This window comes from Lutjanus erythropterus, chromosome 11 (assembly GCF_056507025.1).
Source record: "Lutjanus erythropterus isolate fLutEry1 chromosome 11, fLutEry1.hap2, whole genome shotgun sequence".
Classification (NCBI taxonomy): Eukaryota; Metazoa; Chordata; class Actinopteri; order Lutjaniformes; family Lutjanidae; genus Lutjanus; species Lutjanus erythropterus.
In genome coordinates this window covers 39133475-39147304 of record NC_139327.1, presented here as the reverse complement: position 1 = coordinate 39147304, position 13830 = coordinate 39133475, and the positions used below count along the sequence as shown (strand labels likewise).

The 13830-nt window shown below is 39.5% G+C and overlaps 2 protein-coding genes across 2 annotated transcripts in view; one reads left to right on the top strand and one right to left on the bottom strand.

The window, feature by feature from the left end:
* Nucleotides 1-5673, bottom strand: part of ttc3 (tetratricopeptide repeat domain 3) — a 46483-nt gene extending 40810 nt beyond the window's left edge. Inside the window, exon 1 of the mRNA XM_084730082.1 lies at nucleotides 5522-5673. The gene's annotated coding sequence lies outside the window, so the exon portion shown is untranslated. The remainder of the gene's footprint in view (nucleotides 1-5521) is intronic.
* A 2966-nt stretch (nucleotides 5674-8639) lies between these two features.
* Nucleotides 8640-12341, top strand: LOC146319505 (uncharacterized). The gene is made up of 3 exons (XM_084730081.1): nucleotides 8640-8975; nucleotides 9969-10271; nucleotides 10380-12341. The coding sequence occupies exons 1-3, from the start codon at nucleotides 8661-8663 to the stop codon at nucleotides 11016-11018; spliced, it is 1257 nt and encodes a 418-aa protein (XP_084586207.1). The 5' UTR covers nucleotides 8640-8660; the 3' UTR covers nucleotides 11019-12341.
* The last annotated feature ends 1489 nt before the right edge of the window (nucleotides 12342-13830 follow it).

The window sequence follows — 13830 nt, the reverse complement described above, 5'->3', positions numbered from 1 at the left end:
TCATAGCATCTTGTATTCCTCTGAAACTTACGTAAAGATTCTTTTATTCAATTTGGAAACAGCGCTATTTTTTCTTCCACGCTGTCAAAAGTGTAGAATTATTGCTGTGTGATTAAGTGCACGCTGTCATCACTGTGACAGATTACCAAACAAGCAGGTTTCATGTCTCTGCAAGTTGATTTTCTCACTGGAAATGGAAAATGAAACAAGCGACCCACTTAAAGCTTGAAAAAAACTTAATCAGCGTTAAACAACCGTCAGTGGTAATATAACATTATGTGGATTAGGGGTGTCACGGTATGAAATCTTAACCTCACGGTTATTGTGACCAAAATTATCACGGTTTTCGGTGTTAGGCCTGATCAGCAACAACAATTAACAGGCCTATCTGAAGACAGGCCCCCTTCTTCCACGTGAGCCCTATCATGCACCCTTCCCTTCTCCTTACACATATTCCATGTATACCCCCCCCACACACACACACCACACACACCTCATTTATTCACACATACATCCCTGCACACTATAAGCTGAGCCATCAACTGCATTTCACTACATGTCTTGCATTAGTATTACAAGCATGTGACAAATAAATCCTTGAATGTGTTCAGAAGGAATTGATAGTCCTACAATAACATGCAAAATATTTAAATTTTAATTAAGTAAAAACACTAATACCACAATGTAAAAATGCTTAAGTAAAGAATCTGAGTATTTTTCCATCACAGCAGGTCAGTGATCAGGGTTTCAGTGACTCTCTGTGGATCAGTGAATAGTGTTTTATTTATGGCGGCCCGCCACATTAAAAACATCAACACCACGACATGATTTTCTATTTTTGGAGCTGTGCACCTTTTTCGCTCGTGTCTAGAAGGTAACTATTTATTTGCACAACTCTGGCGAGATTTGTGCTCGTTATTTCTACTAAAATAATCAAACTCTCGCGATCTTTCGCAGGTCTTGGGTTCCCTTCTAGACACGACCGTCTGTCTCTCTGTCAAACTACAGACAGCAGACTGTCTGTAAACAGCATGATGTTAAACTCTGCAGTGTTTCACACAAAGCCTTTATTTGTGTGGACATCCAGGTTTGGTTTGTCACCAATTTTGGCATTTTTATTTTTTTAATCAGTCCGAGAGGACGACGGTATCAGTGATTGATTAGTGATCAGTCTGCCCTCCTCTCCTCCCTCACCTGTTCACTCTGCTGTGAGAAGATCTGAAAGTTTCTCACAGAGTTTGTTTAATTGTTTAATTTTATAAGAGCATCTGGTTGGTGTCGATGTCATTAACCATCACGTTAGTTTCGACTGTTGTAATAAACTCCGTCATTAACAACAGTCTCCTCCACACGCAGCTTCTCTGCAGTTGGTCTGTGCGTTTCCTGATCAGATAAACCAGCGCCGGAAAGACTAGAAAAGTTGCGCCAGTTAAAATAGAAGCGTCCCGTCAAAATTTAAAATCTCTTAATAATTTATTGGTTATAGGTCCGGGTCCGTATAGGACGGCGTGTGGGTCTGGACTCGGATTGCGGTCCGCCAGTTAGGGACCCCTGTTATATAGTAATACACACGTAGTGACTGTCAACTAAAATGGTTAAAACAAACGAAGTGTATGTGTATGCACATTGTTGTGCCTTCAACTAGCGCTCAGTAAAGCCATGTCTTCATTTCACCGTCTCATCTGAAGTTTGTTAGGGGTTGTAGGCTACAAAGTGCGCCTGCGCAGCACCTTCAGCAGACTCAGATGAGACGCTGGAAAGGCTCATGGTGCCTACACCGCGGCGCGGTAATCCACCGCAACAATATATATTTTTAAAATTAAAACAGTAATTGTTATAGTCAACATTTTTACCAGGGTTTACCGCTACACCGGTAACCGCGACACCCCTAATGTGGATTGTGGTACATGAGCTTTCACTATATTATGTTACAGTCTGATCAGATGTTCAGGCAGAAAACAGTTCTGCTTCCACAAAAAGGTGGTGTTGGTGGGGGTGTGATGTTTCAGGTACTGGTGAGAAAATGAAATAATACTGGAAATTCTAGTCTGAGTATCAGATTCATGAGTTTGAAGGCAAATATTAGCAGAAGTGAAATGGCTAGTAGACTAATCAGTAGACTTGCACTGATTAATCAGCAATGCTCAGAATCGGGCCGGTTTTCACGTGATTGCGCTGACCGGTGACCGGCCGGTCAGCGTCAAAAAATCAGATTCTGTGCCCATCATTGTCACACACATGTTCTGCACAATGGTCACATCATGTGCGCAGCAGACAAACTGACCGTGACGTCACCACAGCGCTGATAACAGCTACACACTCAGACACATGCTTGCTTGAAGACAGTGTCAGCAACAGATTCCAAGAACAGGATAAAGAGAAGACAGACAGTCTACAACGAGACAGAGCCGAGATGTCACAGAACAGCCATAAACTCTCTAGCTCTTCAGGCTAATGTTAGCCAGCAGCAGACTGCTGTTCACAGAGGGTTAAAATCTCACCTCCTGTTCTGGCTGAAGAATAAACAACCTGTGTTGATGTGTCTCCTCAAACATTTTCTCATCCAGACTTGTTTAACTTCTGTTAAACTTCTGTTTTTCTCACAGCAAAGTTTTACCACAGCAAACTGTTGCACCGCGCCTGTCTCCAGTTTGTTTACATCTGCTTCCACAGGAGATCACATGAAATCGCATCCCGCAAAATCCCACAAGATCATGTTCACATGATTCATAATCTTAATATAAAACTATAATTAGGCCTGTTTGTAAACTGGAGGACTTTGGAGAAAATTTAAATAGTATTTAATGACAAATGTTTATGAATGCTGACAATTACAGTTCGTAGAAAGACTGAAAATCGGAATCAGTAGGCCAGACCCTTCAAAAAAATTTTTTAAAAAAATCGGAAATTCGGAATCGGCTAAGAAAATTTAAATCTGTGCAACTCTATTAATCAGCCACCATAAAATTAATCAGCGGCTTTTTTTTTTTTTTTTTGGATAATCAGTTCACTCATTCCCACTCTTAAATTGGGATTATTTGCTGTTGTGTCTATTTTACATGATTACGTGCCAAATATCTTTGGGTTTGTAAGAGTTGATCAGACTAAACAAGCACCATGAACACACAGTCTTGGCCTCTGAGAAACTGTGACGGGCACATGCTCACTTTTTTAGACATTTTTAATGAAAATGAATAATGATGAGCAGCATCGATTAATCAGTTGTCAACTATTAAAATTAAATCACCAGCTATTTTGATAATCAATTAATCAGCTTGAGCAATTTTTTTAAGACAAAGAAAGTACAAATTCTTTCATTCCAACTTCATAAATGTGAATATTATTTTCCTATCTTTTCTTCTGTGTGACAGTAAACTGATTATATTTCAGTTGTGGACAAAACAAGACATTTGTGGTCTTCGTCTTGAGCTTTTGGAAACATTTTTCACCATTTTATAACATTTTACAAACAAAACAATCAATTAACTGAAAAAATGGCTTAACTGACGATGTAAATAATAGTTTCAAGAGATTACAATTTGAAGGCAAATAATAGAAAAAATTAAACAGTCTGGTAAGTTCACGCATCACTTTACTGAAATACAGCCTTTAAAACCAGGAAAAGACAACACTTATACCAGGATTCTACATTCATGTTTTGGGAAGTGAGTCAGAGATCTACTTGTCCACTGTCAATTTTTACTCAACCCTGTACAAACGGATTTATTTATCAGTGGCTATCAAATTGCAAAAAAGAATAAAGTGAATTGACAGGTTTAATCTAGGGATGCAATGTCTATAAAATGTCAGAAAATGGTAAAAAAAAAAAAAAAATGTCCACGGTGATGTTTTTAAATGTTTTCATTTGTTTTGTCAGTCTAAACCACAAAGATATTCAATTTAATATGATAATAGAGGAAGAAAAACAGAACCTTTCCATATCGGAGAGGCTGAAAACAGTATCCTATACCATTTTTCCTAAAAAATTACTTTTGTTTGTCAAATTATTTTAATTATTTATTTATTTATTTTTCACCACTTGCCCGGTCAGGTGAGTCAGCTGGCAGATTACTTTATTACCCCAGGCAAGTGGGCAATCCTTATTGTTGAGCCCTAATTATACCACATAACAGTATAGCTATATCCAAAGTCTAATACAATTCTAGTCTCATATCAGGATACCAAAATAATATTAATGTTGCCCAGCCCTACAGCGAAGCTGAAATTTTTAGATATAGGAATAATTTGACAAAACAGCATCATAATGAAGTTCAGCTGTGCTGCAGAGATGCCCTGCATCTCCAAATGCAACAAAAGGTATTAGTTTGTTACAGACCCAAACAAATCATTAATTTCATTATCATTCACATCATTATAATTCCAAGTTTTTTTTCAGGGAAAATGAAACTGATGACAGTAGTTCCTACATGAAACTGCTCACAACAACGTCTGTGGATTATCTTAAGTAATGGGGTCATGATTTTTGGAAAGGGACACTGGTTTTGAATTGAATCTATTTGATTTTTTGATGGTTTGAGCACCACAGGACTAGTGCCATCTAGTTCCATTATATTGGAGAGAAGCCAGACATCTCCTCAACTCTGCAACTGGCACCAAAAAACATCTAGATGGATGAAGAGCACTGTGTTTTTATTTTGGGGTGGACTGTCCCTAAATTAGTGCATAAAATTAACGATATTTAACTAAATAGATATAGTCACCTGTTAGCACTACTGTTTAAGCTAACCACGCTGGGTGTTCCTTCTTAACGGACCGGACCAGCCACCAACACGCCCTAACGTCAGTTCCTACTGCTTACATGAAGTATTTAAAAGTCGAGGTTAAGAATTTTAAAAGATTTTAAAACTTTAACATTGACCAAGTGACAGTAAGCGTTACTTGTGTGTGTGTGTTGAATACCACCCCATGCAACGAGTTTGACTGCATTACAGAGTCACTGACTCATATTGAGGACAAAAGGCTTAACACGAATCTAACAGTCATTTTATTGTATTTTAACGTGCCTAATGTCCTGTAATTAATGCAGTAAAATTGTAAATGACGGTGACTTAAAGCAGTGCACACACCGATTTTGAGCATTATTTGGCGCAGTCGTAGCACAAAAATGGAGTGTGTCACGTCACAATAGTTTGTCAAAACAATATTTCTCTGGGATGAGGTTATTTAGCCCCTCCTTGATTGGTCATTATGATATTAGCATTTTAGCTTATTAGCTAACCTACGTAGTATAAAATCCTGCAGTTTGCGTTTCAGTGTGAAGTTAGTCCGCTGAAAAACTACATCAAACTGCTGCGAGTTTGATGAAGCAGCTTTATCACAGCCATTTTTCGTAACGTGTCATTGTTTAATGGCTGGTAATTCAGGCTACGACACTTTCTTCCCACTTTGTTTTAGCACGACGCAACCAACCCTGACCGGAACCAGGACTGCACTTCAGCTTGTTACTGACTTTTACAAAACATACACGGTGTTAATCAATTTGTTAACCATGAACTCTTACCTTTGGATAACTATTGCGTGAACGCTTATCAGCACTCTTGGCTCGTCCTGTTCATGTTATTGTCCGGAAGTTGAAACAGAGGCGCGCTCACGCAGCGCCGCGTGTCGTCAACACGTGAAGGGCGGCGGTTCAAAATGTCTTCTTCTACTGCTGGATTTCCGGCAGGCTGCTCGCCGCGAGTTTAGGTACATTCAAGATGAACTGCGCCTCGCCCGGAGAGTAGACGAGCACCAGACGTATTTGTTGAAGAGAGGTGATGACATCACAATGACATAATGCCAACATTCCATTGAAATCTGCTTGTTCTAAATCAGGTTTGTATTTGTAACACACACAATTTAAATCAAAACATTTTCACAATTTTCTTACCATCAGAATGACTTTAAGTTCAAGTAAGTTTAATCTTGATTTGTTAAAACAAAAGGCACACTTCAGTGAGATGGCAGCAAAGTTCAGCATGCAGCAACAAAACAGTGATCTCAAGCAGACAGATTCATTGGCACAAAAAGACACTGATGTGTGTGTCCAGGAGGACCTGAAGTTCCTCTGAGGGGAACAACATCGTCCAACAAGAAACAAGAAACTCATTCAAAATTCAGGACCCTGATTTATTTATACAAAAAGAAAATATATGTCCTCAAGCGGAGCTCAAGGCCACTGTAGGGGACAACATCCAAACCGAGTCTTCAAAAGTAATTCAAAACCTGCAGACAGTTCCAAATGAAAGGCCAAAGCTGCAAAAACGCTGGATTTAAATTTTATACAAAACACTTTTTTTTTTTAGTGAAATGTGTTCATGTTCCAACAAAAAAGTATGTCAACGCAGACAAACAAGGTGCTTACGTCATGCTTCGTGGTTTGGGGGTGGAACTGTAACACAGCCCTTGCAGCCATGATAAAATCTTGTATGTTTGTTCATGTTAATGTTTTACCAATAACCTAGACATAAAATCGATGTAGGTTTAAAATTGCAGTCATCTAAGCGTCAGACAGCAGAAGGGAAAAAAAAAAAACTGTACATGCAAAAAGTAAGGTTCATATCTCAAAATAATTTTTTGTTGAAAATCTCTGCTGATGTGAAATGATCCTGCTCCTGTTCCACAGGCAGGGAGAGAATCCTACTGAGCATGTGCAGAGTATCATCGCTCTGGGTTGTTTCACCTGACTGTGTAACAACTGTCCCTGGTCTCCCCTAGAATGTTATCTTATTGTGTTTATTAGACGTTCAGCGTCAAAACTACTCATGAGATGTGAATGAGAAGCAAAGTTTTCTGTCATTAGGTGGTGGGCTGCCAATTTAAAACTTACATTACATTACCCAAAGTATACTACAGGTTACTCAGTTGTTATATGTGCTTCTATAAAACAGTGAAATGAAATGCACCCATCTGCAAGACACTTCATCAAAACAAAACATGGCTGATCACAGTCAGTTCATCTTTGATAGCAGCACAGGATCAACAGCCACCAGAGTCAAAGGAACAAAGTTTGCATGAGTCTTGTTTGCATGTCAGTGCAATGTTAAGTCTGTAATCCTGTCAACAAAAGCCCACTGCTCTGAAAATACACTCTGGAGTTTCAGTTCATTGACTGCCTGCCAGACTTCATTAACATGTTGCTCAATCATTCATGAGTTATAAACATCTACTCCCTCTTAAAGGTTATTGATGATTTCTTACAACTCAGAAACAGACACTCATTCCACAAACATGTGGCATTAAGTTGAACTGTAATTAACATGAAACTGCTGACAAAAACACAAGCAAGGACACTGCAGCTGTAGCGTTGTTTTCAGAGAAGCCAGTATTTCAACTCAACATCTTTCCTTAATCTTTGATGACGGGGCATAGTTATTTTATGATTTATTACAGTAAATATATTACAAATTTGTCCTTTACAAAAAAGCTATTCCACGATATTCCAATATAGATATGACCCTTATTATTTATTCACTTCCATGGCAGTATTTTGACTTTGTTTATGTTCTCTGCAGGACTTCTCTTCTCTCCAACTCTCTCTCTGAACTGTTTGATTTTCTGCAGAGGTTTGGCGAATAGCGACAACCGGTGGTTTCATTTGTTCTTGTATGACTCTGCAAGTGTCTGCCGAGTGTAGAACTGAAGTCTGTTTTGTTCTTCACAACTTTAGTATCTGCAGATTTGACTCTGTTTCTTCTTTCACTCGGTGTTTTTGTGCCTGTCTTTGTGACATTGTTGTTCGGTGGTTCCCAGACAGCCCCAGTCGCCTTCAATCTTTTCTTCCAGGATTCATGGTTTGGTCTAACTTACAGTCTAAACAGTCTGCTGTGGGGCTCCCTCTAGTGTTGAAAGGACAGATGTGCTCATTTGAGCTGTGACAGCTGAGTTTGTATACAGCTGCTGCCTCTTTCTGTCTGTTTCATCTTTTTGTAACTTTGCAGAATTTGACTTTTGTGTTTGCAGACTTGGTTTGTAAATGTCTCCATCCTCTCCGGTGTGTGTCTGGGGCGTCATCTCTCTGTGTGACCTCACGCTTGACGCTCTCTGGTTTAGCTGTTTTTCCAGTTCCCTAGAAGGGTTTGGCAGTTTCTTCTGAACCAAGTCCTCGTAGCTCTTCTTCCCTCTGTTACAGCTTTGATCCTTCAGCTGATGATGATGAACAGGAGCCTCTCGTCTGTCTGCCTCGTCATGTCTTCCTTCAGCCTTGACCTCTGAATGTGCACAGAAAGCTCTCTGGTCACCTTCATCGGTCTTTTCAGGACTTCTGCTCACTTTGAAAAGAAAAAAAGGTTTTTTTTTTCTTTCTAATAATGGAAAATCAATCCAGAAAAAGTAAAAGTAAAAAAAAAGTGAAAAGGAAAATTAATAAAATAAGAAGAGCAGAAAAGTAATTCTGTAATAGTGATAATGAAACAGAACATCTTTTTATTCCTTATTTTAGCCAATTATTTTATTTGCAAAGCTAAATTTATTAGAGTTTTGTTTGTGATTTGTCCCAGTTGTAAAGAATGAGTGATTTAAGTTGATTTATGTGTGCGTTGGTGGACTGGACTGGTCATGCTGATAACATCGGTCTGGGGTAAACAAACACACAGAGGGGTCAAAAACACAGATAACAAGCAGACCTGTTTGCACACACAGCAACACACACGGACGAAGCCATGATCCTGACAGGTCGAACTTTGTGTCTTCCTTCTCCAGCCACCGTCCAGGAGCTGTTCTTTGTGGCTCGAGACGCCAGCGTCATCCCGGACATCTCCTTGGACCCTGTCCTCACCACCTTCCTGTCTCTGGACTCCTCCGCAGCCCTGCAGCATCAGTACGCCTTCTTACAGCGGGGCATGAGCAGGGAGCAGCAGTCTGCGTTCGGCCTCAGCCTGACTGGAGAGCTGGGGGGCGGCAGCAGGGTCACACATGGAGGGGTCGGGGTTGTAGCTCTGGCTCTGTCCATGCTGTTTGACCAGGTCGCCCAACAAGTGGGTAAAACTCTTTGGGTTTGGGTTTGTGTGGCATTATTGAATCACCCATTGGAACAAATCATGTCCAGTGAAAAAACTTTTTAATGCCAACACTCTTGTTCCAATTTTGGGTGAAAATGTATTTTATTGAGGATTTAAATATATGAAATATATGTAATTCATGAAATGTTTTGGTTTGTTTTAAATTTTTTTTTTATTTCTAAACTTACTCTGCTCCAAAAACACCCTTGTCCCAGACAAGAATTCACAACTTCAGACAATAAAAAAAAAGTGTTAAAGGGATAGTTCAACCAAAAATTAAAATTCAGTCATTATCTACTCACCCTCATGCTAACTGAAGGTTGGGTTTATTTTTTTAGTCCACATAACTCTGCTGGAGTTTCACAGGAAAACAGTGTTGCAGGATCTTCCAAACAATGGAAGTGAATGATGACCAGTTTTCAAACATGAAAAACATAAAATGCCTCCATACTGCTTGTCTGGTGTAATCCAAGTTTTCTAAAGCCCCAATATGCTGTTTGCACACCGTCACACCACACACACACAGTTCAGACAGTGTGCACGTGAACTCGGCTCCAAGCTGAAGATCTACAGTGAAGATTCAGGTTAAAAACGTGGTGTAAATAACATTTTTTTTAGTCAACTTGGCATGTTGGGGCTTTGGAAAAGGCAGGAATACTCTTCAAGCACTGGTAAACTTTCTATTATTTGACAAATTCATTAAATAACATTTCTATCAGACGTGTCTCTACTGTAACATGTCAACAACTAAATGGCTCTTCACTATGACTATGCTGAGAGGAAATTAATAAAATAATATTCTGTGAACTCTGTAAGATGTGAACTCCATGTGACAAAGCTGATAACTACAATTAATTAAAAATAAATGAATAGTAGGAGGTTGGCCCATTACAAGCCAAGAGTTTGATCTTCTAAATGCTAAAACTGTTACTGAAATTCAGAGTTGCATACTTCCTGTTATCCCACAAGGTCCGGGCACAAGGGTCAACAGAGGGGGACCCCTCACCCCAGAGACCCCAGACTAAGAGCATGTTTGGCATCAGCAGTTCTTCGAGAATCGGATGGATCATGCACAGCTACCTCCGCCTGATCCCCGGCATCGCCAACGACCCGGAGAAGATGGCCGAGACCACGGAGCTCTACGACACCTGGATGAAACTCGAGCTGCTCGACCATTACGAGAGGATGACCACGAAGAAGAGAATGAGCTCAGTGTCCATGCAGCAGTGGTTAGCAGGAGCTGCGTTTCATCTACACTTGAGAATTCACCAGGTCAGGACAGAGGAAAAAGGGAAATATTAATTGCACGGGACACACTGCGTCCTGCATTGTTGGCACTGAACTGTTGATGTGAAAGCTCCTTTATTCTTGTTTCAACAGGTTCGTCTGAACTCTGTGCCTTTAGGATCAGTTGAGTCGCTGCGTCGGTCTTATAAGTCAGGGTTTGATCGCCTGGTTCAGGACTACACGGCCTATCTGCACAGAAACATCCAGGAGACCCCAGCTCCACGAGTCCGAAAACCCAGAACCAGGATGGCCAGTGGACCAAGAGAAGATAACAAAGTCAATATGACCTGTTCAAGTAACGGCCTCCTAAATGACAGCCTGGTTAGTCCAAACGTCTCATCTGAGAGATTAAATGAGACCGCCACATACAATTCAACTACTGACAGCAGCAGAATCTGTAAAACAGGTCAAGACTTTGGCCTGAATGTGTCAAAAGGAAGTGATGAAACCACTGTAGGTGTGGACAACAGGAAGACAGTCAACAGTTCCGCCGTACACAACAGGGACAAGGAAATCGTCAGTCTGGGTCTGCTGGTCATCGAGCCGCGGACCAACGTTAGTCACAGCGTGCAGCACCACCCCTGTCAGTCTCCGGCCATACAACAAGCTCTGGTGACTCGAATCATCAACGCTCAGGACCTGGAGAGGAACAGAAACTTCTTCAGGTACGCCGAGAAAGTCTTCGACAGCCTGCTCAGGCAGAGGGACGACTTCGAGCTGAAGACAAGTTAGACAGATGATGACCTGAGTGATGATGTGGAAAGTCTTTCACTGATGGTGTTCAGTCCAAGTTAGGAGAAATATGGAAGCTCATTTCTGCCACTGAGAGAAAAAATATCCCCGTGGAAAGTCATAATTATGAGATAAAAAGTCAAAATTATGAGATTCATTCATTCATTGGCTGTAACCTCTTATCCTTGAAGGGTCGCGGGAGTTGGAGCCTATCCCAGCTGACACTGGGCGAGAGGCGGGGTACATCTACGGGCAGTTAAGAGTTATCAATTAACCCATGATGCTGCATGTCTTTGGACTGCGGGAGGAAGCCGGAGTACCTGGAGAGAACCCCTGTGAACACGAGGAGAACATGCAGACTCCACACAGAAAGGTCCTGCCCCCAGTCACAAACTCCCCGGACCCCCAGCCAGCTGAGGGATTCGAACTCGGGAACTTCTGGCTGTGAGACAGCAGTTACTAACCACTGCACCACCGCGAGATAAAAAGTCAGGATTTCAACTTTTTATCTCATAATTTAGACTTTCTTATCTCATAATTATGACTTACCATGGGGATGTTTTTTTTCAGTGGCAGAAATGGACTTCCATAACAGAACACTGGTCTTTTAAACAAACAAACAAACAAACAAACAAAAATAAAACGAGCACCTCATCAGTCATTTCAACCCTCAGATGGTCTCTGTATCCTAACCCTTTTCAGGTCATGTGACTTCATGTCAACATTGAAAATATGCTCATAATTAGACAAAGACACTAGTCATGGTATAAGTGTGGTTATTTTTTCATGTTTATTATATTTTGGGGTGATTTTGTTTTAGAAAATTGTTCTTTATGGATCTTTTTTTTTGTTGAAAAATAATGAATTACATTTTCACAGCTTTAATAATGAGGTAGGTGACAGAAACCAGGAGGAAACAGCTAAAAAAGGTTCATCAGAACTTCTCAAATGTTATAGGAATATTTGTAGATATGATTTTTTGTCTGTTATCTCAGATCATCAACATTTGACCTACAGAGTATAACACAACTTCGTCATGTTTTCTTTGACTCAAAGGTTGAAAGTGCAGGATTTATCTAAAGTGTGGCTCAGCAGCTTAAAACACCGTCACATGAACAAAATCAATATATCAGATGAGTGACAGGGTTCTTGGTGTTTTGTCAGCTTGAGGAGAACGCTGAAAAAACCATAGAACTTCTTCTAATCAGACTGGCATTCAGACACAACCGCTGAACATTAACCTTAATGTCAATAAGGAAAAAGGATGTCAGGTTTGTTGAATAAGGTCCACAAATAAATTCAAAGCCTCTGGCTGTCCACAGACCACCTGTAGCTGGTAAAATCTTGTGAGAAAATGTCTAAACATAGCTGTGTGTGTGCAGCAAAGTCACAAATAACCCCCAGTTAAACCACATATTTGTACACATTAACAAATGAGATACAACACGAGCTTAGAGATGTTGGTGGTTGGAGGATTTTGTCACTATTGGATGAAGCCAGGCTAGCTGTTTCCCTCTGTTTCCAGTCTTTATGCTAAGCTAAGCTAAATGGCACCAACATCATATTTAAAGGACAGATTTGAGGTGGTGAGTGTATCAATCTTCATATCTAACTCTCGGAAATAAAAAAGGAAATAAACATAATTCCAAAAATGTCAAACTGCTTCCTTTAATAATCATTTTGTTAATAAGTTTTTAACCCCAAGAACTCCTTTCAACCCATGTGACAATAATGCACACTACTGGTCTAGTAAGTCTTAAAGTTGATAAATTATAGATTTCAAAACGTATATAATGATTTGATGACCCTGTAATCTTTATAATGTCTGATACATGCATTTATTTTTAAATCAACTATCATCATCTGAGTCTGCAATTACAAACACACCAAAGGGACCAAAGTTTGTAGTAAAAAATAAAAAATAAAGATTTAAATACATATTTTTTAAGCCTGTATTTGTACATTCAGATATAGAAGAAATGTATTGTTTCTGATGGTCAGTGAACCCTGAAAAGTCTGTCTTTTTGTTTATGAATGTGGATTTCTGAATATGAAGCAAACAAACAAACAAATTAATCAAATAGAAGAGTGAACAGAGATTCCATTCATTCTGTGAATATATATTTTCCAAAGTAATATAATGTGATGGTAGATATGATCAGGAATAAATCATGACTCCACAGTTGTTTGGCATTAGGATTTCTGATAGATTTTATTTGATTTTTTTAATTAACAAAATGACACATTATAGATTTAGTATACAGGGGACCAATAACAAAAGAGACAGGGGTATATCACGTTGTACAAAAATATTATAACTTGTACAGAAAAGAAAAGAAAAAACAAAAGGAAAGGAAAGGGGATAAATTGTAAATTATTAATGAAAATATCATTATCATATTTATAATGAAAAGGTATTTATTTTTTTGTATTTAACAAAAGTATCAAACACCACACCACACCTACCCTAAAATAATAAGAAATAAAAATAGATATTTTTTAAAGATATGATCAAGTGTCTGATATTTTCCGCTCTCGTGACCCTCGCCTCATGAAGGTCGTGTCTAGAAGGTAACGTCTGATTTGGAAACTATCGCGAGATTGTATGCGTCGTTTTTCATTATGCACCGTGTACAAGCCAGTTTTGTTTTATAAAGTAACAATACGGTGGTAGAGTCTGTCTGAATGGTTGGGAATAGAAAGTACGTGTTTAGGGTCACAGAAACATCAGGGTTTGGGTTAGAATTATCACTCTCGCGAGATATTTCGCGGGTCTGGGGTTCCTTTCGAGACACGACCGTGAAATTTAGTC

Coding starts and splice junctions, on each gene's coding strand:
- LOC146319505 (XM_084730081.1), top strand. CDS start 8,661: ATGATCCTGACAGGTCGAACTTTGTGTCTTCCTTCTCCAGCCACCGTC. Junction 8,976..9,968: donor TTGACCAGGTCGCCCAACAA/GTGGGTAAAACT, acceptor TTATCCCACAAG/GTCCGGGCACAAGGGTCAAC. Junction 10,272..10,379: donor TACACTTGAGAATTCACCAG/GTCAGGACAGAG, acceptor TTGTTTCAACAG/GTTCGTCTGAACTCTGTGCC.